The 24649-nt window shown below is 56.1% G+C and overlaps 2 protein-coding genes and 1 long non-coding RNA gene across 20 annotated transcripts in view; 2 read left to right on the forward strand and 1 right to left on the reverse strand.

Annotated features, from left to right (window-relative positions):
* The window catches only part of TLN1 (talin 1), a 35844-nt gene extending 28814 nt beyond the window's left edge, over positions 1–7030 (forward strand). For all 4 annotated transcript variants that reach the window (XM_072922653.1, XM_012577598.5, XM_072922655.1 and 1 more), the window contains 7 exons: positions 2689–2794; positions 2936–3060; positions 3358–3483; positions 3617–3679; positions 3908–4090; positions 4730–4855; positions 5800–7030. In XM_072922653.1, coding sequence (XP_072778754.1) covers positions 2689–2794; positions 2936–3060; positions 3358–3483; positions 3617–3679; positions 3908–4090; positions 4730–4855; positions 5800–5931 — 861 coding nt within the window. In that variant the 3' untranslated portion in view covers positions 5932–7030. The remainder of the gene's footprint in view (positions 1–2688; positions 2795–2935; positions 3061–3357; positions 3484–3616; positions 3680–3907; positions 4091–4729; positions 4856–5799) is intronic.
* Positions 589–15793, reverse strand: LOC115491037 (uncharacterized). 4 transcript variants are annotated; one of them, XR_012053157.1, is made up of 3 exons: positions 15654–15793; positions 1167–1269; positions 589–769 (listed from the first exon to the last, which is right to left on the reverse strand). It is a non-coding gene; the product is annotated as an uncharacterized lncRNA (long non-coding RNA). The 4 variants fall into 4 exon arrangements; XR_012053158.1 differs by lacking the exon at positions 15654–15793 and adding an exon at positions 11085–11216; XR_003956999.4 differs by lacking the exon at positions 589–769 and adding an exon at positions 837–974.
* TPM2 (tropomyosin 2) lies at positions 10245–23715 on the forward strand. 12 transcript variants are annotated; one of them, XM_030257220.3, is made up of 9 exons: positions 10245–10449; positions 11312–11437; positions 17549–17682; positions 18714–18831; positions 18952–19022; positions 19267–19342; positions 19992–20054; positions 20392–20461; positions 23408–23715. In XM_030257220.3, the coding sequence occupies exons 1-9, from the start codon at positions 10336–10338 to the stop codon at positions 23488–23490; spliced, it is 855 nt and encodes a 284-aa protein (XP_030113080.1). In that variant the 5' UTR covers positions 10245–10335; the 3' UTR covers positions 23491–23715.
* Positions 23716–24649: the final 934 nt, after the last annotated feature.

A 24649-nucleotide genomic window follows, 5' to 3' on the forward strand; every position in this document is an offset into this window, starting at 1 on the left:
GAAATCAATAACATGGTAGCATAATCTTGTAAAAATACAGCTTCCAGTAAATGTGATAGGAATAATAGACCTGAGGCAGTGGGAAAACAAAGTGTCATGGCCACAGCACTATGTGTGGGAGATGGACAGTGCCTGCCACAGCAAAGATAATGACTGCAAGCGCCCACTACAGCCTTTTGATCCAGTCTCCCTCTGACTGAGTCCTCTCAAGGACTTCAGCTGCAACATTAGTTTACAAGAAGTAAATTAAACCTCTAGCATGGTAGGAAAGATCCAGTGAAGTCCTTCCAACAGTTTGCATTCTTGGCAAGACAACAGAAGTGGAATCAGGGGCACTGTGGGGATGTGCACACTCAATCCATGGTGCTGTGGTATCTCTCAAACAGGACAGACTGACAGTGATTCAGCTCTGTGTCAAGGTTGCACTAAGCTGTTTAGTGAGAGTCTGCTGTCTGAGTTCACTAGCTACAAAGTGGTGGAGCCCAAACTGGTTTCCTGCAGGGAAAGCCCCCTTAGGCAGAGGGTAACCAGCACTGGCAGCAACAGGGGGAGGTGGGCAGGAATCGACGGCTAGGAATCAAAGCTCAGTAGAGGATAAGTCAAAGGTGGTTTTATTTGAGGGAGGTAACCACTGGGGTACACTTCCAAAGGGATCGGTGAGTTTTCCATCCTCTGCATCTAGATCAAATGTCTGCTTGGAAGATGCTTCAGGCACACATGAATCATGGCAGCCAAGGCTGGAGTGCTGAGTAGAAATTCTCTGGCTGACCTGTTGTTAACAGATGATTAGGCTAATGACTTAGTGTGGCAGTGCCTGAGGTCAGCCTACTTGCCGGAACACGCCATTCCTCTGTATTTTGGGTGTTACCATCCTGCTGCCATGCAATGTTTTGACTATCATACATTGGCACATCCTTAAAAATGTTCACTGGAGGTGCCTCTTAGTAAGCTCGTAGCCTCTGGGGTGCCTTCAGCTGCAGACAGAGATCATTTAGCAGTTTTAAATGTGTTGTCAGAGCCGACAGCAAGCTTAATAATAAGGCATTTAGACTGGATGTGCTCATGAGGGCAAACCAGCCATCAGCTTGAGTACTCTGAGCCTCACACTGCTCTGGTGACTCTGCTGGGATGGCCCAACACAAGGCTAGGAAAAAGCCATGACTCACCTCAGTCTCCACAGCACTCTGGTTTGCGAAGGCAGAAGTGAAGCTCAAGGGTCCTGTTTATCGAAGAACAGCAGGTTCCTGGGAAACCACAAGCAGGAAGGATCTAGGGGAATGGGAGGGGAGATGGCAGATGAGGTGCTGCCTCATTCCCCAGCAGCAGCAAGGTCATTGCTGTACCCTTTGTCCCCAAGGGAACCAGTGCCTTCTGCAGAGCATGAACAAGTATGGTTAGGGTTCAAGAATAAAGGTTATTTGTCTCAGGCTGGAAAACATGGCTTCCGGCAGAGTGGGAAAGCCTGCATATTTCACTGGGGAAGGGTAGGAATTTGAACCTCCATGGGGACTTAGTATGTGGTAACAATAGGTCTCTCCCTCCAAAAGCAGAGAGATTCTGTGGCTGAAAACTGCAGTGAAGCAATTCAGGGTGGGGAGAAATAAGGTGTAAAGGGTAAGAGGAGGAGAGTGGATCCATGGCTACTCTGAGTGTAGGTGGCTCCTGGCTGTGGGAGCCTCATCCAGGTGCCCTGTCTTGCCTGGCCCTGCAAGGCTGAAGTAAGAGCTAATGATGGCAGCACAGCTCCCCACCCAGGATCTCTGATCCTTTGTTCCTGCTTCTCGTCTTGGCTGCCCTTCACTCCTCAGGAAAAGCACTCACCTTCCTCTACCCTCCCCTATCTCCCCTCCTCCTGGCTGAGGTGTTCACTGCTTTCTTTTCTCTCTTCTTCTTCCTCTCTGCCAGCCGGTGAGTAAGGCAACACTGGGGTGCCTGCTGGTCTCTAACCTCAGCATGAGCCGTGCTCATGGTGTGTTTTGTGTGCCCAGCCCAGTGCTGGGGTGGGACTTGCGTGTGTCCACAGGGACCCTGGTGTCCTTGTGTTTGTGTTTATGTACTCACCCCTGCTCTATCTGATGGGCAGCTGCTGCCTGTCTGGTGCAAGTTGGGCCAGCAGTGAGCTCTGCTTTTGCATACAGACCCTGTGTGCGTGCACATGTGTGCTGTGGTGTGTGCATGTGTCCCTTCAGCCCAGGGGAGGACCCTTAGGGCACTGCCTGCCACCTCATCCTGATGGGGCAAGCCCTCCTTTGCTGGGATGCCACTCCAGTGTATCCCCCTTTGCCCAGCTTGTGTTTGCAAACAAGCCTCCAAAATGGGGACAGTGAAGGGGATATGCTTCTGTAGCTTGAAATGATTTGCAGGGGAGAGATCTTGGTGTGGACGGCTGCTGAGTTCAGAAAGGCTTGTGCTGAGGGTCTTGTGTCTGTAAGATGTCTCAGAAGCTGTGGATGCAGGAGGGCCCTGGGGAAGCTCATTCTATCCTGGTGCACAAAGACCTGGGGAAGCTCAATCTGTCCTGGTGCACAAAGCCAAACTCACTTGAGAAAGCATCTCAGACAGTGCCTCAGACAGTACACATGTGGGAGGGGGCTGAGGGATCCCACCATACTTCCCTGGGGAGCGCACCCCAAACAGACCTATGAAGTTCCCCTTTTCCAGGTGCTTACATCTGCTCCTTCCCCCCAGATCCTGCAGAAGCCAACCCACGAGCTGAAGCAGCAGCTGGCAGGCTACTCCAAGCGTGTGGCCAGCTCTGTCACTGAGCTCATCCAGGCAGCTGAGGCCATGAAAGGTAAGGAAAGATCCTGCTCAGAGGGGCATGACCAAGGGCTGGGATTAGGGTGGAGGGTTCAGCAGCTGCTGGAGGAGGCAGAGAAACTCAGAAATGAGACTGCATGGAGGTGTAACCTGCCTGGCTTCCCGGTGTTCCTAGGGACAGAGTGGGTTGACCCAGAAGACCCCACTGTCATCGCTGAGAATGAGCTGCTGGGGGCAGCAGCTGCCATTGAGGCTGCAGCCAAGAAGCTGGAGCAGCTGAAACCAAGAGCCAAGCCCAAGGTAGCAGTGCTGAGCCTTATCTGACCTTCGTGCTCAGCTTGGGGTGGGTTGGAGCTCTCCTGCCTGTGCTTTAGCCACATTTCAAGGCCCATCTGACAACTGATCCCTTTTCCTGTACTCCTGCTACTTCCCACATCCCCAGCTGGACTTCTCTTGGGTAGCCCATGCCCCACTGCACCCCATAGCCCTTAATCCAGCTTTATATGTTTGCCCTCAGCCTCTTGCAGCCATTCTCCTGTTCTGCTCCATCTTTCCCAGCACTCCTGCTTAGGACTCACACTCTACTTTTGCCCACAGCAAGCAGATGAGAGCCTGAACTTTGAGGAGCAGATCCTGGAAGCTGCCAAATCCATTGCTGCAGCCACGAGTGCCCTGGTGAAGGCAGCCTCAGCAGCCCAGCGGGAATTAGTGGCCCAAGGAAAAGTAAGGCCATAAGAGGGGAAGAAGAAAATGTAGAGAAGGGTTCTCCCTTCTTCTGGGGCTGCTAGCAACCCTCATGCCTGTGATAAGAGGTGTGCAGAGTGGTGACCCTTGTTTCTTCCCTCCTTCTTCATAGGTAGGTGCCATCCCAGCCAACGCAGTGGATGATGGACAGTGGTCCCAGGGTCTCATTTCAGCTGTGAGTATCAAGGTCATGCCAGGGGATTGAGGGGGAAGCTTTCCTCTTGACTCCTGCTGCAAACCGGATGCTCTGCCCTCTTGCTTGTCCTCAATGGAAGAAGCAACCATGCTTCTTCCTCCCTCTCCCACATGCTGTGAAAGCTGGTTCTTTCCATCCCATGCCCCACAACCTCCCTGGAACCGATCAGGGCTCCTGTACCTCCCCTGACAGCCTCTCTTGCCACAGGCACGCATGGTGGCTGCTGCTACCAACAACCTGTGCGAAGCCGCCAATGCCGCGGTGCAGGGCCATGCCAGTGAGGAGAAGCTCATCTCCTCCGCCAAGCAGGTGGCTGCTTCCACAGCCCAGCTCCTGGTGGCCTGCAAGGTGAAGGCTGACCATGACTCGGAGGCCATGAAGCGGCTCCAGGTAAGTCCTAGGCTGCCTCTTCAGCCCCTGTTGTTTGAAGGGTGGCTGGGAGTGGCATGAGGGCACGTGGATGCTTTCTGTGGCTCATGCTCCCTGCCTGTACACCATCAGTGGGAAGTTCATTGGAACACAGGCTCCAGGTTGTTTGGATTTCACTGCTAGCTGTGTGCCAGGCATGTAAGTGCTGCTGGGCTGCTCAGCCTGGCAGCATTCAGGAACAACAACCTGGCACAGGAATACCTGAAATAAACATTAATGTGGGGGGGGGATGTTCTGTAGCACCGTTAATCCTCAGAGCTATGGCACGCAAGAGGTTAATGCCCATGTGTTGGGGGGTTAACATGGGGTCTCAGCACTGGGGCTCAGGGCTGGGGAGAGGCAGTAGGGCTGCCTCCCAGTCCCTGGCCCGCTGCTCAGAGGAGCCAGATCCTGGCTGGGAACAGAAGCGCCTGAAATGGTCATGAGCGGGTGACAAGGCAGTGAGCCATGTAAAGGAATCCCTGCCTGCAGCTCCCAGCACTCCTGGCTGCTGGTCCTGCCTGCTGCCCAGCCTGGGGCAAGAGTTCCTTCACACCCCTGAACAGCAGTCATACCCTAGGACTGTGACTCACACTGATGCTCTCCTCCTCCCTGCTGCAGGCCGCTGGAAATGCTGTGAAGAGGGCATCAGACAATCTGGTGAAGGCAGCACAGAAGGCAGCTGCCTTCCAGGACCATGATGAAACGGTGGTGGTGAAGGAGAAGATGGTTGGAGGAATTGCACAGGTGAGGTGTGAGGCTGCTCAGGGCAGGAGCAGCTCTAGGTGGCACCACCACCTGTGTGTGCCAGTCTCAGAAGCATGTCCTACCACTCACCAGCACAGGTCATGTCTTGAGAGAGCCTCACAGAAATGCTGTGAGTTCACCCATCCCATTGTATCATTGTAACGGGTTTTACCTGGTTAACAAGTTTTATTACCTTGGCTGGGTAATAATTGGCATAGACTCTACATATTACAGAAGGCTGATCAATGTATCCTTAATAAGAAACCCATACTTTTATACCTTAGTTCACTTGATTGGTCCTTTAGCCCAAACACCATCACCAGTGGCCAATTAAAAAAACCAACGTTTGGTAAACAAATCTCCCTAAGAAATTACACATGTTCACAACAACAGGGGCAGCAAGTTAAGAATTGTTTCTCATTCTTTTCTCTGATCTCGCAGACTTTTCCCAGAACAATGCCTGGGAAAGTTGTGTTTTGCTCTGTGGCCAGAGAGCTGCTGCCACACCACTGAGCACCAGTTAAACAATGAGGCCTCACCTTATCCTGCTACAAGTAGCAGGGGGTGATGGTGCATGCTCCCAGGAGCATAAAGCCCTGGCTTCTCCTTGGTGCAGAGCCCACAGTATCCTTTGTGGCACAAGGAAGAAGCAGAACACTGGATAGAGGGCGAGATCTACCTAGTGTGGGGTGTCACAGTCCTAGTGCTGAGACCCTCTACACAGCACATGGGGCTTAGCCCAGAAGCTGTGCTGTTCTGCTTTATGTCCGGAGTGCTATGCTCCCACCCCAGGCACAAACAGTCCTCATGCCCAGTGAGGCAGTGGCTGTGATGGAAGGGAAGCAGCAGCCAGAGAACACGGCTCTGGGGTTGACAGTGCTGTGTCAGAAGCTCTGGCCATCCCTGTGGGAGGCAGTTGTGACCTCGGGGCTCTGTCCTGGCAGATTATCGCCGCCCAGGAGGAGATGCTGCGCAAGGAGCGGGAGCTGGAGGAGGCACGGAAGAAGCTGGCAATGATCCGGCAGCAGCAGTACAAGTTCCTGCCCTCAGAGCTGCGGGACGAGGAGCAGAACTGAGCCGCATGCCCTCCGCTCACCGCACAGACTGCTGCCTGCCCGCCTGCCCACCTGCTGCTCCTATTTAAGATGATCCGCCACAAGCGAAGGGCAGTCTGGGCTAGACCAGAGCTCTGCCCGCACCCAGAGCAACGGGACTAACTCAGCTGCCCCTCCAAGCCGGTGCCGCACCAGCAACTCCGCTTTGCTGCCCAGCCCACCTTCCCATGCACACCCAAGGCACAATCAATCAGAGCGCTCGGAGGGACTCGGCTGGGGTGGGAGCCGGGGCTGCACTGGCTCAGGGCTCACCTGCCAGCCCCGGGGTGCGGGCCCACAGAGCTCTCCACTGCAAGGGGATATTTACTTGTGCCTTCTTCTATCCCTCTCGTGCCCCTTTTTTCGTCTCCTCCACGTGGGATGGGGACAGGCGAGTGGCTTGCCCTCTCCTGTGCAGTAGCATGCAGGGAGCAGCCACCCCTCGCTGAGCTCTCGCGTGGAGCTGCCTTTCACCTCCAATGCCTTATTGCTGGCTGAATCTTCCTCTGCAGCTACCCTGGAAGGCCCTGAGTCCACCCCATGAGTATCTTCTTCAGCCCAGGCCCCTCTGCGGATCAGCAGGGCTGGAAGCCACGATGCCTCCGCTCAGGATGGGGGATGATGTGATGAGTTCACCCCCAGAGTTGTTTTTTGCCTTCCTGCAGGGCTTCCCCCTGACTGTGGCCCCAGCCAGCTCTGCCTTCCTCCTTCTTCCCAAGTGCCTGCATTGTTTTCCAAGATTTGCAGTATTTTTGTAACTTTTCCATTTCTCTAGTATTGAGCCTGCAGCTTCCAAAGTTCATTTATTTCCCTGCCTGCTCATGCCCTACCCACTAACACCCAACTCTTGCTGGGGTCCCACAGCCCAGCATCCCACCCCTCCTCGGCTCCGGGACCCCTGTCCCTTCCCCTTTGCACCCGCTGAGGCTTCTCTCACCATTTTGATACTTAAAGCATCCCATATTAAAGATTGAAGGAAACCAGCTCCCCCCCAAGCCTCCGGGGTGGGGTGGGGGATGCCAGTGTCTCCTCAGAAAGACGCATTCATCAATAAAATCTGGTTTTCCTGCTTTCGTGCTAACTGGGTATCAATGGGTCTCTCCAGGAGAAGGGGAGGGCAGGGGGGCCTGGACGCCTTCCCTCCTGGCGAAGGGAGGGGGGAGTGTACCACGGGTGCTTATACAGCATGGAAAATATTTGAGGCACGTCCAGCCCCAGGCACCCGGCAGGCCGGACCCCCGCTGCCAGCCATGTGCTGGCCTCGCAGGTGCTGCCGGGGGGCCACCACGGCAGGAGGGGATCTTGGGGATTTTGTTTCTTGGGGATTTGGGCCTCAGGGAAGGCAGGGGTGGGTATTTGTGTGTAGAGCTCAGCTCCTGGCCCCATTCCTGCTACCAGCCAAATATATTCCTGGGTAGGGTGCAATAGGGGTGCAGGTGTGGGACTTCCACCCCATAGTCACGGGTGGGCCATCAAGTGGGGAAGCAACAGTCTGTTGTGTGGGTCTGGGAATGTGGCTGGAGCCTTCCCGGCTGCCAGCGTTGATCTCACGCCCTGAAATAGCCCCCCAGAGCCAACCTGTGCAGGCAGCAGCTGCCCCAGCGTGTCCCCACCTGTTCCCACTCTGTCACTCAGCAGGGATTTGGGGGGTCTAAGTAGTGGTAGGGCAGGCGGAGGTGATGTGAGGTGCAACAGGGACATTGCAGGGTGCAACAGGGGCACAGGCAGGTTGGCACGTGTCGTTTGCCTCTGAGGCTGTTCCTGGTAGTGTGAGCTACAAACATCAGTGGCAAGGGCAGCATTTTGCAGTATCCTGGACAGCAACCCCTCTCCCACTGTGGTCACGTCCCTGGGGGTATGGAGGGGCTGTTTCTCCTAAGACACTTACCCCTGGCCAGGCTCCAGAGTGGATTTGTGGCTCTCACAGGCATCCCAGTCCTCCCAGCTGTCCCCTGACAATCTGCATGGGCCTGACCCAGGCTCTCACCCAGGTACCAGCTTGGACATGGGGCCCTTTGGAGTGTCCAGCAATGACAGTGAGCAGACACACCGTGTAGCAGCTCTGGCCTCATCCTGGCATCTTGGGGACAAGGGAGCTCCAGCATCCCCTGCACAGGGCTGTAAGCATATCCATTGCTGTGTCCTCCAGCTTGGGTACAAGCAAGAGGCGATGGTATAAATACCAGGGGAGGGATGTGGGGGTGTGGTTAACCAGCGCCCCTCAATCTCACACACTGATCAAAGCATTATTTTGGCAGGCAGGTTCAGGAAAGCACACACAGAGGTTTGGAGCTGGAATGACACAGTCATAAGGTGCCAGGCCTCTGCAGGGATCCAAATTCAGCTAAGTTGGAAGTTAGTGGGTAAACCATGTCCCAACTTCTTGGGAAGCCCAGGGATGGGGCGATTGAGGATTGCACCTGGAAAGGCCCCATTAGTTGTCAGGACAAGCCTTTCCTTGGGAGTAAGGTGTGACCCTAGTGTGAAATATGGAGGGGATTGCCATCCTTGGAGACCTTAGCACAGGACAAGTCTGGGCATGGGTAAGCAAAGGGAGGGATGTATACCAACACCTCTCTGCCACCCCTTCTCCCACAGGTTATTCCAGATGATTCCAGCAGTGTCCATCAGACATGGCTATGATGCCTGGAGCAAAGGGGGCAGAGAGAACAGCATCCTTTGGGGGGCGCGTCTGTTGAGGGCTGGCCTGACTCCACGACAATTTGCTTGCTGCTTGCACCTTGCCCATCATTATATTTGCCCCATGCACGGTGCACATGAAGTTGCTCAAGCCCGTGAAGTTGCTCCAGGCTGAAACATTCCACAGAAAAACAATTATTCTCTCCCAGGAATGATGGGAGATGAATCTTCCCCCTCCCATCAGAAGCTACACGCTGGCAGTTACACTCTTCTTGTCCAAATATGTGCCTAATTTATCAGTACTAGTAGCTTCTCTCCAGAGTCCAGCAGAGGCTCTTCTGCTTTCCCCATGGAGCCAGCAGCCTGTTGGTACTTGATTGCTCTCACCCCTCCTATGCTGTCCACCATCTGGGCCTGAGGGCTCCTAAAAGGCATTTTCTCCAGCTGTCAAAAACTTTTTGTTCCTCTCTTCTTGGAGCACTGGTGCCGAGAAGTTGCATCCAAGCAAGGGCTGGCTGCAGCCCAGGGGCAATGGACTGGGGGAACCTGTGCACCCACCCCTCCTGGCCCCATCCCATCCCAGCCTTCCACACGTACCACACAGCTCCCATGGCCCCTCCACCAGCTCCTTCTGACCCACAGCCCCCCCGACCCACAGCCCACCCTGCAGCTGGGAATGTGCCAGAAGCATTTACGATCGTTATTAAAGTACAGGTTATTTTTGGAGGAGCTGGGATTTGAAGGGTTTGCATTTTTTTGCCTGCAGAATACAGTTTATTTAGAGCAGAAAGATGAAGAGGGGCAGTGAGCTGCCTGTATGCCATGTGTCACTCTAAAATGCCATTCTATGGGCCAGGCATGTGACAGGTGTCCTTGTGGGTGCCAGGGACAGTGGCACCAAGATGCAAGACAGAAGCAAGGTGGGTGCCAAGAAGACTGCACAGAGCTCTGGCCCTCCTGCCCCACCAGCAGCTGGATGAGAAAGTCAGGGACTCTGCTCATTTCTGTCCTGGGGGATTTTCCCCATGTGGGCAATGCCAGCTAAATGTGTCCCCTAGTGCAATCACAGCCTGAGTGTGTCCCCTACAGTTCAGTGGTAGTCATTGGTGTTCCCAAGTGCCATGCCAGTCCTTGAGGTGTCCCCAAGCCAATGCCAGCAAGCAGGGTACCTCAGGCCCCAGGGTGCTGTAACAAGGCATGTGGTGTACCTAGGGCACTAGCATGAGGACAGCTCTAACTGGGGCCAGTGCCACCAGGGTACCCATACTCAGTGCCCCAGGATGTCCCCTGTCCGGTGTCATTGGGGTACCCCTAGAACAGTGCTATGGACTGTCCCTCATCCAGTATCACAGGGGTACCACCACAGCGTTGCCCCGGGGTGTCAATCACCCAGCGCCACCAGGCTACCCACAGCACAGTATCCCGGGGGCATTTCTTGCCCAGTACCATCGGATTGTCCCTCGCCCTGTTCCCCGGTAGGTGCCGGGCGCCAGGGCTGCGGCGATGCCCGCCGGGGGGCCGCCCCCCCCCCCCGTCCTGCTCGGTGCGAGGGCCGGTGGCGAGCCAGTCCCTAAAAGGTGCTGGCGGGCGGCGGGGGAGGTACCGGGGCAGCCCCCTCCCGGCACGGCCCCTCCCCAGCTTTTAGGCAGCTCGGCGGGGCGGGGAACGCAGTGCCGGTGCTCCCGCCGCTCCCGGTGCTCCCCGACCCTCTGCCGCCCCGCGCCTCGCCGCCGATACCGCGCCACCATGGAGGCCATCAAGAAGAAGATGCAGATGCTGAAATTGGACAAGGAGAATGCCATCGACCGCGCCGAGCAAGCGGAGGCTGATAAGAAGCAGGCAGAGGATCGCTGCAAGCAGGTGGGTGTCCCACGGGCTTCCTCGGCATTACCTGTGTACTCTCCACTCTAGGGGTGTCCAGCCCCAGGACCCTGTTCTTCTGGAAGTCCAGCCTGGGGACCCTCCACACTAGGGTTGTCCTGTCCTGGAAACCCCGTCCCACTGGGTGCCCAGCCCTGGGGATTCCATCCCACTGATTGTCCAGCCTGGGGACGCTTCACTCTCTAGGGTCATGTAATCCCCATACTGATCTTCCCACACTGGTTCTCCAGCCTGGAGTCCCCTGTCCTAAGCATATCCTGGCCCAAGGACCTTGCCCCACTGGGTGTCCTGCTTGTGGATGCCAGCTCTAGGGATTGACAGCCCTTAAGACCTTCCCTCTCTGTGACCATATCCCCAGGGACATCACCCCCCGTGGATCCAGAAACCAGCACTTCAGTCTTTTTCCCTTGACCCCTTACGCTGGTCCCCCCAAACATGTTTTATCTTAGTGGGACACCCCAGTTCCACCTCTCTATCTCCATGCCAGGGGGATTGCATACTCCCACCGCAACCACAAAGAGATGGGAACACAGACTGGTGTCCCCAGGAGCTGTTTCCCCAAGTCAGGAGCTCTCCAGTCCCCTATACAGGGAAGGAGACCACCAGTCTCTTACCTTCACCAGGATCAGGGATGATGGGGGTCCAGGAGGCTGCTGTACACCAAGAGCCCCCCAAGGACCCGTAGACCCAAAGCTGTCAGAGGACATGTCCATGCCCATCTTTTCCTGCTGTGCCCCACACAGGCTGGGTGTCCCCAGGAGGAGAATGGGAGGACAGATCCCCTTCCAGCCTTGCAGACACTGCCATCTCCCCTGACCGTCACTCTTTGTACTTTCCCCAGCTGGAGGAGGAACAGCAAGGCCTGCAGAAGAAGCTGAAGGGCACTGAGGATGAGGTGGAGAAGTACTCCGAGTCTGTCAAGGAGGCCCAGGAGAAGCTGGAGCAGGCAGAGAAGAAAGCTACAGATGTAAGTAGGCATGCCAGCAGCTCCTCCCCTGCACAGACTCTGGACCTCGGCCGGGGGGGGGGGGGGGGGGTGGGGGCAGGGGGGTGGTAAAAGGAAAAGGGGGCCCTTATATGGAAAGCGTCCGAGGGGAAGATTGTCAGGATCCCATTCCTTCGATGTTGACACTGAACCGGGCTGATGGGTCCTGTGTGGGGGTGCAGGGCCCAGGCCAGCTGTGGTGAGCAGTGCTGGTTGCTGGTCCTGTCTTGGACTTTGTGGGTAGCTTACAGCCTGGCTCCCCAAAGCTAATGGGGACAAGTGTCCCATGCTGTGTCACAAGTCCCAAGGCACACACTGCCTCAAGGCTCGTAGGAAAAACTGTGGTACTTGCTAAACTGTGGCAATTCAGAGAAACAGAAAAATCTCTTGCTGTGGTTAGCTGCTGAGTGCTGGCTGCAAGGAAGAATGCTTGGGGTGTATGGAAGGGGATTTGGGGTCCAGTGGTCTACTTCGTACCCTGAGAAGGGCAAGGCCAGGAAGAGTTTTATTTAGTGCCATGACTGATGTGTCTCCTGGGAAATAGATCCGTCTGTGGAGATGTTAGGAAGGTGTTGAAATTGGCTTGTGCCTGGCCAGGATGAAGGGTGGAACAGCTGTGTGCGGCCACGGGGCCGCTTGGGAATGGGGTATAACGACCTGTGGTGCCACACAGGGTATTTGACACCCTATAAATAAATACTCTTTTTGATAGCCAGCCCCTCTTTGATGAAAACCAACCCTGGAAACTGGAGGAGAAGCTAAAGGAGAGCCGTCTGGAGCACAGCCAGCAGGGCATGGCCAGGCTTTTCAGGATTGAGAACAAAAAATTCAATCCTGGTTTATGGAGCTAAATGGGGGAGATGCGTCAAATCTCTGAGGCTGCCGTCAAGGACAGGGGTGAGCGGACAAGGACGAGCAATAGCAACACCAGTCCTGTGGCAGCCTAGAGCCCTTGGGCAGCAGCCAGGGGTCTCCTCACACATCTTTGCTGATTCTACAGATGACTCTCCTTTAAAACATTGAGAATCTTCTGGAAGGGCATATTAAACTTAGCATGGGGCAGGCATGACAAGGTGGGCAAGGTGGCGGCTGTTGATCTAATTGGTTCTGTGCTGGTATGGGACAGGGCAAACTCAGTGTGGCTGAGAGTGGATGTGACGCTCCCCGTGCAGGATTCAGAGGAAGGGGCAAACAGTGGTGCTGGGCAGACGTCAGCTGTGGGGTGTAGGGTGGTTTGCTGCTGGCAGTGGGCTGTGCGATGCCATTCTGGCCAGGGAGAGTGTTTCCCTGCTCTTGGTCTACAGCAGTTAGGCAAATCTGTGGGCTTCAGCTCATATGGAGAGTCCCATACCAGAAGATACAGTGGATGGGAGCCACTGGGGAAGGACCAGAGCAGGAGCCATGATGAAGGAGCAGTGTCAGGCTGGAGGTTGGCTGCATCACAGCTAGGTCTCCAGCACCAGCACAGCTCTCCCAGGTCCATGCCAAAGCTTGGACAGGCTGCGCCATGTGTGGGGCTCTGGGAGTCACCCCTCCGCACCAGGGACTTGAATGTGCTGACAGCTCTAAGTGCTAGGGCTGTGCTGCACCTCGCACTGCTCCCTAGTGCGAGGTGCAGCACAGCTCCTGCTACTAGCAGAGGAAGCGTTGGGAGGACCCCCAGAGCACACTCACCCAGGCACCCCCATGTCCTCCCTGGCTGCCAGGACAGTGTGTGCCTCTGAGCATAGAGTGAGATGTCCCAATTCCTCAGACGGCTCAAGCTCATACCAGCGATCCAGGCAGCCTCCTGCTCTTGGCAAAAATGTCAATGCCTTAAAAGAATAAACACCCACCTCAGTATGGCCCTGGATGCAGGGGCACGAAATCCATGAGGACTGCACTGAAGAGTGCAAATACTTTGCCCCAGGCACTTGGAGAGGTGTCCGATAGTGCACAGAGCCAGGAATGCCTGACTCTTGACCAGTAAAACCACAGAGCTTCCCAGCAGCTCTGCGAGCCCACCGTGGTCCTAGAACCTCTTGTCACCAGGAGGGACAGCCCATGGTGCCCAGATCAGGATGGCCATGGGCTGCTGGAAACAGTGCAGCTGGGACAGCAGGTTTAGACCAGAAAAGTGCCCCTCATGCCCAGCATTGGCCTGTCCACAGCCACCCCAGAGGGGCCTTTGGGAACTCTGCCGTTCCCAGGCCACGATCCCAAAAGTTTCACCCGTGTTCCCGCCCCAGCTGCTTTCCCCAGCCAAGACTTTGCTCTTATTTGGCGATTCTCTGAGCTGGTGGGAGGGAACTGGACTCTGCTGGGAAGTGACTGCATCTCGGGGTGGGGCCACCGCAGGAGGCACCTAGCCTGGCTACTAGGGGATCAGGGTGGTTGTCCCCTAACCCGTCCCCCTTCTGCCTGCAGCTGGTTTGTCCCTGCCCCACTGCTGCCAGGAACTCTTTTTTTCTGCTCTGGGCTCCTGTGTCCTAGCTTGTGCATTACTGACATTCAGGCCTCGGACCGGGAAGGGGCAGGACCAGCTAGGCCCACGGCCAAGCCCAAGGCTGTGTGCTCCCAGGGGACCCACAGTATCGCCTCTTCCGCTGCCTCTTGGCAAGGGGACACAGAACTGCAGGGTGCAGATAGCAGTGGGGCTGAGTCACCCCCAGAACCCCTGGCCCTGGAGCTGATGCCAGCTGGCGAGGTCAATCTGGGAACTGGCATTCCTGGAGGCAGGTGTGAAGTGCAGCCAGAGAGCTGTCAGTACATCTTAAGGGAGGACTGAGTGCCAGCAGCTCCAGCTTCTTCTGGTGGATCGAGAAATCTGCCCCAGCCAGGATGGACAGCCAGAAACTGGAGGTTTGACCTCCCCTATAGGGCACAGTCCCCAAGGCAGGAGGTGCCAGGGTCTCCATGGGCCCCATGAGTCTCTGTGGGGCTGCAGGACAGGTCCTCACATTGGGGAGCAGGTACCAAGGGACTGAATGCGATGGATGCTGGGCACCTGGCTGCAGCCCACATACTCTCAGAGGATGTTCAGGAGCAGGCTTTGCTCATGCCTCTTACTGATTTCTCATAATGAAAAAGTCCACAACCCTCCTTAGCTCTGTGGCAATGGCTGCAGAGGGCAGCACTTGGGGAGTACACATAGGTACATTGCTCCTGTGGCTATGGGGGCTCACACAGGATGGGCTCCAGCACTCACAGACTGCATGGACTGCTGGAAAAGAGTCGATTTCCCTGGAGTCCTGTCCATTGCTCTGGGGGATTTCAGTGTGACTGTGCACTCCTGGGAGGTAGCATGCATCCCGGGCACGGAGAGAAGTGTGTGCCATGCCTTGGGGCCACTCTGTGCCCTCTCTGGGGTACCATGTACCCCTTCAGGGGACCATGCATCTGCCTGGGACCATGTGTGCTGAACCAGGGTGGGGGGACAGTGTGCCCTGCCCAGAGGCAACTGTGCATCTTGCCTTGGCGGGGATATGGAAACAGTGACCAAAGCCTGGGGAGGACCACCACGCACACTGCCCGGGGGCACCATCTTTCCTGTTTGGGATGAGGGGCACTGTGCATCCCTCCCGGCGTGGGAACTCTGTCCTGCCATGGGTGAGCACCGCACGCCTAGCCTGGGGGAGCGGCGGAGCAGGTCGGCAGCAGCAGCAGGAGCAGGAGGAGGAGGAGGAGGAGGAGGAGCAGGAAGGGATGGAGGCAGGGCGGGCGGCGGGAGCGGCCGCTGCCTGAGCGCTTCCTGCCCGAGCCGGGCGGATCCCACAAAGGGCTCGGCGGTGTGGCCTCCCCGCCGGCAGCCCCCGCCATGGCCAGCGCCAGCTCCATCGATGCCGTCAAGAAGAAGATCCAAAGCCTGCAGCAGGTGGCCGACGAGGCGGAGGAGCGCGCCGAGCACCTGCAGCGGGAGGCCGATGCCGAGCGGCAGGCCCGGGAGCGGGTAAGGGCCGCTGGAATGGGAAGAGGGAGGGCGGGGGGCACCGCGGCAGCTCCCCGGGATCCCCCGCCGGCTCAGGCCCCGCTGCCGGCATCTCTTCCGGCGGGCCGGTCCCGGCCCCCCGAGCCCCGGTACCGGGCTGGGTGCCGCCGGGGCGCAGCAGCGCCGGGAGGTTCCCGGGGAGCCGCGGGAGCTGCCACCCAGCTGCGAGAGCCTCGGAGCAGGGAGCTCAGGGCAGTCCCTGCCTCCGGGCGGTCTCCGCCAGCCGCCTACCTCCTCCGTCGGTCTGGCGAAAGAAGATGCTGCGTGCAGCGGCGCTCCCCAGGGCTGGCCGGCGGTGGGAGCGGGCAGCGGCCAGCCCGGCCTTGGGATCGGGTGCCTCCTGGGAACGCATCTCTTCTCTCAGAGGCCGGCGTACAGCTCAGAATCCCACGCCCAAGCTTTTGTCTGGCTTCCAGCGGACTCTGCCGTTCGGGACACAGAGCTTTAGCTCCATCCTGTCCCTTCATGGGGACAAGCCGCCCCTTCACACTGCCTCAGGCCAGAATTTCCATTTTGGCGGCAGGATGGTGTGCCCAAGCTGCAGCTTTTTCCTGGTTTGTCTTTGTAGTTGTTGGAGCTTTCTGTTTTCTTCCTTCCTTTCTGTTTCCTATGCCCACTCATTCAACATTCTCACCATATCAGGAGCAGCAGAGCTGGGTGCGGTACCTGGGTTGTTGTCACTCAGGCTGTGTGCGGAGGTAATGACCCCTTCCTGCAGTCTCAGATCGGGTTCCCTGGTCACTGGGAGCTGCCGTGGGAGCTCGTGTTCCCAAGTGTCCATCCGGGCAGCTCTGACCCACTTTGGGGGTGATTCCCTGGGAAAAAAACCTACCGACGCAGTGAGGCTGATGCTGCAGGCAGAGCATTGCCCTGTGGGCGCCAGCTCCAGTTCCCCATTGGGCGGTCTGGCAGGGAACGAAGTCTCTGAGTGTCTGTAGAAAGGGTGATCATGGGGCGGAGGCAGCTGTGGGGCTGGCAGCTGTGGGGCTGGCAGCCATCTCAAAGAGATGCCGGCTGCCTGTCCTCACTCTGCCAACGCCCCACAGGGGATTGCGGGTGCTCAGTGGGGCCATGCAGGGTGACAGCCCCTTGCTGCTCCCATAGTCCCTGTGCTTGGCTTGTATTCCCTGGGGCATTCCCAGTGCTGGAGCATGAGGCTGGATGTGTCCGGGCACTGCAGCCAGCCAGTCCTGCTGCAGCCTGTGAATAAGCAGGAGCCTCTGTCTTCTGGGTTGGTGCACAGAGCTGATGCCCACGGTGAGGTTTTATTGCCACCCATCCCTTATATTCAGGGGTTTGTCTTCCTCTCACCCTCCTAGTGGGAAGCGGGGTTGAGAGCTGCTGAGGCAGCATTTCCTGACTGTGGCAATGGAGCAGGAGGCCTTTACCAAATGGAAAGAGTACAAGACCAGGCGTCAACAGGCTGGCAGAGGGCCAGGGCCACTGCTCCTGGCCAGCCCCAGCTCCCAGCCCTGTGCGTGGGGAGCCTGGGAAAGGGAGGGCTCTGGTCCTGCCAGCCTCATTTGGCCAGGCGCCAGCCTGCTGAGGGCGACTCGCTCCACTGCCCCCTGGCACTGTGCTGTACATCAGCTGGGGGGGCTCTGTGCTTGGCTTCAGGCTGTCCTGTTGCACAGGGCCCTGGGGGCTCCTGCAGGAGAAGATCCCGGCCCACTCCACCGCCTCTGTAAACAGGAAATCCACAAGCAGCTCTGATCTCCTTTTCGGGAGCGAAGCAGCACAGGGCATTCCTCCCCCTTTACTCACTGCTCTGCAAACCCCAAATACCATCCCTGTCACGGCAGGGCTGCTATGACCACCCTGGCCCAGTGAACGTGCCCAGTCCCCCTCCAGGGCGGGAGCTGGAAGTTTGAGGACATAGTGAGGCTGCACATGACAAGCTGGCGCTGCAAGGCTGGGAGAAGCCAGCATTGAACAGCTACTAGGGATGGAGATAATCCTATAGAGAGGTGAGGAATGCATGGTCAGGCATGCCATTCCAGTGACCATAGGCTTTTTGCACAGTGCCAAGGGGCGTTCTGGATGGTAAACAGGAGTAATCATTGAAAATGCTTTTTTTCAATATATGTATTTGACATGGGATGACTGAGGGGTTTCTGTTCCCCCAGGCTGAGGCTGAAGTGGCTTCCCTCAACCGCCGTATCCAGCTGGTAGAGGAGGAGCTGGACCGTGCCCAGGAGCGTTTGGCCACTGCCCTGCAGAAGCTGGAGGAAGCTGAGAAGGCAGCTGATGAGAGCGAGAGGTGGGATGGAAAGGGACAGTGGGAGTGGTATCAGGTCACCATGGTTTGCAGACAGCCCCCTTAGTTTTGCAGTGGAGTCCCTCTGAGGTGACCTTATTGGGGTTTCTGTTCCCTTTCCTGCAGACTTCAAAGGGAGAGAGCAAAGCCACAATGCAATGAAGCCCCTCAGATATACACACTCTTATCCAGACCACACAAAAAATCCTGAAAATTTTTATCTGGTATTTATAAAAGCACCAGACTGTATCCAAAGCCAGAGGAAGATATCAGCATCTTATTCCCTGGAGCAGCTTTAGATGCTCAGGGACAAAATAACAGCCCAAGAGGGAACGCCTGTGCTGGTAACTAAGGTCAGATTTGAGCACCAGACAGCCTCATTCAAAAAGATTTCTACAGGGTGTATGTTGCCCTCTCCTCAGGGCAAGTAGATTTCCCAGACTGGAGCTGTGCAGGCAAGGGCACCCAGGTTGTATGGGAGCACCCAGACATGTCACAGTGTTCCTGGCAGTTATGTGAGCTCTTCCCTCCAGTGGCAAAAATAAGTTTGAGCAACAGCATCTGAGTGAGAGGAGAAGAGTCTGCAGGAGCTCCTCCTGGGGGGTTTGGTAATTCCTTGTTTGTGAGAATCACCCCGAATGAGAAAGGCTTTGCCACAGGATGTTTTTCAGTACTTCCTAATGGGTTCCAGCCTGTCAGGCTGTTTTTGTGAAGATTGTGGCTGGCTTATCCTGGGCTGGACACCTTCTGCCCCCCCAAAATACAGATTCAGGACCTGCCTGCTTGAGGGGCAGGTATGATACCCATATTGCACTCTGGAACATAGCCCTGGGGCCAGCTCCACTGTAATTCTGCAGAGGAGCATTATTGAGGTACTGGTGGTGTGATCCTACTGTGTGCCATCCTCCCTGAGCAATGTCCTGTGTCTCTGAAATAGAGGGTGGTGTGGTTAGGGTACAGGATGGGCAGGCAGGATATGCAGATGACACTTTGACCCACAAGCAGTAAAATCTCCTGGCATGGTCTTTCCTCAGAGGCATGAAGGTCATCGAAAACAGGGCCATGAAAGATGAAGAGAAGATGGAACTCCAGGAAATGCAGCTGAAGGAGGCGAAGCACATTGCAGAGGAGGCTGACCGCAAATATGAGGAGGTGTGTTCCCCATTACCCAGTCTGACACCCTGGCAGCACCCAGAGCCATCTCCTTATAGCCCTGTGCCCTGGGCTGGGGCAAGCACAGAGCTAACAGGGGTCACTTGCTGCCATCAACAGGTTGCCCGCAAGCTGGTCGTTCTTGAGGGAGAGCTGGAGCGCTCAGAGGAGAGGGCAGAGGTGGCAGAGAGGTGAGCAGGGGTGCCTGGTGGGCCTGGGAGCAGGTGTCCCATGCAGGGGTCCTATACAGCCTTTCTCCCAAATCCGTGGCAGACATGGGGATGGGGATGTCTGTTCCTGGAAGCAGCGGGGTCTGTCATTGGGGTGGTCTTTGGGAGTGCAGGCTGGGGGTAGGGGTGTGCCAACCCACTAGCATCATATCCTTGACCCTGTTCTCTGCTGTCCCCCTCCCGGGGTGCCCCTCTTCCACCCCAGCCGAGTGAGACAGTTGGAAGAAGAGCTGCGGACCATGGACCAGTCTCTCAAATCCCTCATTGCCTCAGAGGAAGAGGTACTGGGCAGGGGCGTGGGGCGATGTGCAGCAGCCCCCTCTCTCTGTCGCTGTCTCTCGAACCATGCGAGCCGCCTCTCTCCTTTCTGCACCACTGCCTCCAGCACCAGCCTCCCCTCACTCCCTCTCCAGCAGGTGCAGGCCGGGCACGCTCCTCCATCCCTCCATCCCTGCTTCCCTGGCGGGGCCAATGAGAGCTTGGCTGGTGGTGATGCACGAGGTATCCATGCAAGGAAGCACAAGGAGCGGATGAACAGATGCGTCCTGGCAGCTCCTGCTCGCAGTGGCTCTGCTCATGGTCCACCTGCACTGAGTTTTCTCCTTTCTCAACTTGTTTTCTCTCTTTCTTTCCTGCTTCCCTGTGCCTGTTCTTTCTGCTCCTGCCTCTCTCCTGCCCTCTGGCCCCACTCCCCTACTCCTGCCGGCCTTGCTTGGGATGTAGTAAATGTGGTGACCTAGAGGAGGAGCTGAAAATTGTCACCAACAACTTGAAGTCCCTGGAGGCCCAGGCTGACAAGGTAGGACCCATTCAGGCTGCTAGGGTTGGGAAGAATGCATGGGGTCTGGGAATGCTGCAGTCTCCTGCTGGGGTGAGAGTCAGCTGGAGGCATGCGTTGGAACTCACAGGTGCTTGTCTCTGTCTCTGCAGTATTCCACCAAGGAGGATAAGTATGAGGAGGAAATCAAGCTTCTGGGGGAAAAGCTGAAGGAGGTAAGAGTTGTAGGGCTGCCATTGAATCAGCGCTTGCCATCCTGAATGGGTTTTGACCCCATTATGTTTATGTTCTCTCATGGTTTCCTAAATTGCAGCCTAGCATCATAGCAGGTACCTGGGTCTGGGATGACTTTATGACTTTCATTAGTCTGTTCTGATTTAGGGTGTGAGGCTTTCATGGAGCCTTAGTCACATCTTGTCCCTTGCCTTTCCCATGGGAGGGTTTCTGGGGAAGAGTACCAGAGATGCAAATGGGGCAGATTTGGAGTGCAGTGCAGCCTGCACCACCCATTGTGTGCTGCAGCTCACCCTTTCCGCGCTGTGCTTCCCACAGGCTGAGACCCGGGCGGAGTTTGCCGAGAGGTCTGTGGCGAAGCTGGAGAAAACCATTGATGACCTAGAAGGTAAAATGTCCCCACCAACCTGGTGTCCTTCTTTCCTGGGGTGGCACTGGACACACCATGTCCCTGGTGGGGCTGGACAGTGCTTGGCCCAAGGGAGGGGTGGTCAGGAGTTCTGGGAGCAGAGAGGCTGGATGCTGCGGCATTTGATGTGGGAGCACAGAGCTCCTGGAGTCTGGGCCCTGCCCGCGGGTAGGCAATAGAGTCACATCCATGCTGCCTGTGCCCACGCATCCCTGCTGCCCTCAGCCCGCTGCTCACAGCCACTCTCTCTCTCCACCTTGTGTCCTCCACTCTATTCCACCATCTGCTCCCTGCCTGCCCTCACCTGCAGATGAAGTGTATGCACAGAAGATGAAGTACAAAGCCATCAGTGAGGAGCTGGACAATGCACTTAATGACATCACCTCCCTCTGAACCCCACGCTGGGCACCAGCACTGCACCTGCTCTGTGCCTGTCTCTCCCCAGCTCAGCTGTTTGTCTGCCTGGCCATCCCACCTCTCTCCCTACCCTCTCTGTCCTTCTCTGTCCTACCTAGCCTGTGCCTGTCCATCAGCTCCTTTGGGACAGGAGCTGACTTGGGGTGTTCCCGCTGTACCCCTCTTTGGGGAGACAAGATGTAGGTGCTTAGAGCTGTTTGTTCAGGGCAGGAGAGCAGCCCCACATACTGACTGGACAGTGTAGTTGTAGGCCTATGCCACAGCATTGCCCTGGGGATCAGGACTGTGCCCAGAAGCCCTTTGTTCCAGCAGCTCCCTTCTTGGCTCCCCAGCAGCAGAAGCACTGGGGACCCTGCAGCTCCAGGGCTGGGGGCTATTTCCCCCGCCATATACTTCCAGCAAAGTCCCCTGGTGCTGCTTGCTGGCCCCAGCATGGGGATGACCTGCACTGGGGAAGCGGCACCTCCACTGCCAAAGCTCAGGCCTGGGGGATAGAGGGTTGGATCCAACTGTGCAGACACCTTGTTCCCCAGCAGGCAGGCGACCCTCACTCCTCCCTCACCCTTTTGTCCTTTGCACATTGCTCTTCAGTTTGCATCTCATGACTTTCCTTTTGTGTTCTGTCCCTCTGGGTTAATGAATTGATATCAATAAAATATTAACATTGGTTTCTCCTTTGTTTTCTTCATGCCACTCTATCCCTCATTTTCTGCCTGTCTCATGTGGGTACTGTCAGCAGTGTGCTAGGAGGTGGTTGCAGGCTGCTCACAGCCACAGGCCCCCTAGGTTGACTACACCTGAGTCCCAAGAGGCTCCCGCGCTGCCAGGCTGAGCGGGACGGGGCTATTGTGCTGACCACAGCCACCCCCTGACTCTCATACGCAGCTTTCCCCATCTCATGCCATCTTCTCCATGAGTCTTTTGATGTGAAATGTCAGGATTAGACCTGGTCCTGTCCATTCCCTCTCTCTACTCTCAAACATTGCCTATAAGCAGCAATAACATCCCTGTCAGAGCTCCTGCGTCACCTTCCCTTGGTGAAGAGGCTGGTGCTTCAGTAGTGATCTCTTGTGATCCCTAAATTGGTACTGATCCACCTCCTCCTTCTTCACCCTACCCTGTCCCAGAACCCAGTTTCCAAATTAATGGACCTACAGCCTTGTCCCTGCACCAAGACTGGCTGCCTCCTGCCAGTCCAGCTGCATCCTACCACTGGCTGTGTGGCTTGTGGTGTTTTCAGTGAAGGCTTTCAGAAATGCTGTCTCTTTTCACTAACTCACTTTTTTTTCTCTCTTTCCTGTGCTGCATTGATGTCTCCATTTCCTCTAGAGCGCTCTCAGCAGGAGGCCGAAAAAAACCGTGTTCTCACTAATGAGCTGCGGGTCATCCTTACTGAACTTAACAACTGAGCTGCCCAGAGCTCCTGGCCCCAGCCCAGCCTCCCTGCCTCATTTTGGCCAGGCTGGCTCGAGGATGGGAGCCCCTCCCCGCTGGGGTGAGGCAGGGTGTGCAGCTTTGCCTTGTCCTCATAGGGGTAATTACCCTGATTGGGCAGGACAGGGTACCCCTCTGGAGTTGATCAGTTTTTGTGGGAGAGATATGAAGGGTTTTGGGATGTCCTGGGATGCCCATGTAGTGATGGCTGTCCTCTGGCATCATCCTGGCTCTGCTGGGGAGGAATGCAGTGGTTTGTATTGCTGCCTTCCTCCCCTTGTTCTGGGAGTCACTGGGCAGCCTCTTCCTCCTCACTCTGGTCACCCCAAGTCGTGCAGGATGGATCCCCTTAGAAAGAGGTCCTTGGGGGGTGCTGGGAAGGCTGGGAAAAGAGCTGAGGATCCAGCAGCACCTGCTGCCCCAAACTTGGGACAGGGAAGAGGCTAGCAGGGCACACTGGGAGATGGGGCTGAGTGGACAGCAGTCTTGTTCCATCCCCATCTCTGGGGGAAGCAGGATGCCATTTGGAAACTAGCACCAGAGGGAGGCTGCCTGGCAGAGCTTATCCTTGTAACCTTGTTAGCTCTGCTCCTTATCTCTCTGTTGTCCTCTGCCCACTCTCCTGGGCTGTTAATGGGCTGCTTTCTCACTTCTTTTCTTCACGGAGCACTGCTGGGTCATGCAGCAGGCATTGGTTCTCCACTTCTGCTGGCCAAGGGTTTGTGCACGTGCCTACAGCTGGCCAGTGGTGATGCCCCAGTGTCTGGCCAAATAATGGTAGTCGCCAGCGGCACCTGTGCTGCAGAGTGCTCAGCCATGGGCAACAGGGCAACCTGGGAAGATGGAAATGCTGAAGAGTGGTAACTGCCTGTCCCAGTGACCAGCCTGTGTGGACTATGCTCCACAGGGGATGCCCCATTTGACTGGAGGCCATTGCTGTACTGAAATGTCTGTGTGTGTGTGTGTGTGTGTGTGTGTGTGTGTGTGTTTGGTGTGGTGTGTGTGGGTCCTGCTGCACCTGGGAACATTTGGGTTGTGTCTGTGTGCGTGGCTGGGTGTCCCTTGCATTCACAGAGAGCCTGGCCAGTGCCAAAGAGGAGAACGTGGGGATACACCAGGTCCTGGACCAGACCTTACTGGAGCTGAACAACCTCTGAGCTGCCCTTGCAAGCCCGTATCCCATTTCCCTACCCAACACATACACCCCACTGGCATGTTCAGGATGCGGTCATCAGCTGAACTGCATCTTGGACAAATCCACACCTCCATTGAGAAGGGAAGCTCAGCAGCCTTGCACTGTTGCTCAAGGGGATCTTGTTTGTGCACAGCCTAACCGGCTCTGTCCTGTCTTTATGTCCAAATATTAAAGCAGTTTGACAAGATGGATGTCTGTGTTTGGTCTTTTGGGTGGGTACAGGCAGTGGGAGAGGAGCTGTGGGTCTCCCTCCCTGGTTCATGCACAGAGGGTCAGCAGGACCCCCGTGGCTGTGGTGGGCTCGGAATAACAATCACATGGTTTGGACTGTGTTCCCTCATCTCCATCACTTCCTTGGAAAACAGAGGAAACCTTCAGGTCTCAAGCTCAAACTCACCGACCTCTTCAAGTACACAGTGATAAACCATGTCACTGGTGTGTCCCCTTCCACAGTTGGCTACTGCCTTGGCAGCTGGGGAGGCCACAAGTTTTTGACGTCTCAAGGGTTCATGTTTATGACAATGAGAAAACACACAAGCACATGATCACGCATGCACACATTATTGGTTGTCAGGGTCTTCTCCAGGTATGAGATTAGCTGCTCACACTTTGTACTAGTTGCAATTTCTTTTGCCAGTGGCTGAACGCCTGCCTGTTCTACAGGGACAGCTGTAGAAGCTAGGAAATATTAATGCAGCAGACAACATGTTCAGGAAGTTTCTTCCTGGCTTGCTGTATTTTCTCCAACACAAATTGAAGAGCTGCCGGATGTGTCTCATTGCTGTTACCAAAATGGGCTGGATTTCCTGGGGATGCACAGAGCCATTATCTTGTCCTGCCCTTCACTTCAAGCCCCTCTATGATGTGGACCAAACCCTGTTATCCCATGCTACCCAGCGGATATCCCTCTACAAGTACATCCACATACTGCCAGGAAACACAATTCATGCTGACTCCTTGTCAAGCCAGACCCAGCCAGAGACTGACAGGGATAGCTTTTGTTATCTGCTTTCCTTTATTTGCTGTGCCTCTTGGGTCAGGAAAGGAGGGTGTTGAGATTGCATCTCTTTCCTGCCCAGGTGCTGCTGGCCTCCTGCCTTCTCCATGGCCCAGCAATTCTG

This window comes from Taeniopygia guttata, chromosome Z (genome assembly GCF_048771995.1).
Source record: "Taeniopygia guttata chromosome Z, bTaeGut7.mat, whole genome shotgun sequence".
Taxonomy (NCBI): Eukaryota; Metazoa; Chordata; class Aves; order Passeriformes; family Estrildidae; genus Taeniopygia; species Taeniopygia guttata.

Excerpts from the sequence above, each read along its gene's own strand:
- TPM2 (XM_030257220.3), top strand. The coding sequence starts at position 10,336 with ATGGAGGCCATCAAGAAGAAGATGCAGATGCTGAAATTGGACAAGGAG. Across the intron at positions 17,683-18,713 it reads GCAGCTGATGAGAGCGAGAG|AGGCATGAAGGTCATCGAAA; the intron begins GTGGGATGGAAA and ends GTCTTTCCTCAG. Across the intron at positions 20,055-20,391 it reads TGGGGGAAAAGCTGAAGGAG|GCTGAGACCCGGGCGGAGTT; the intron begins GTAAGAGTTGTA and ends TGCTTCCCACAG.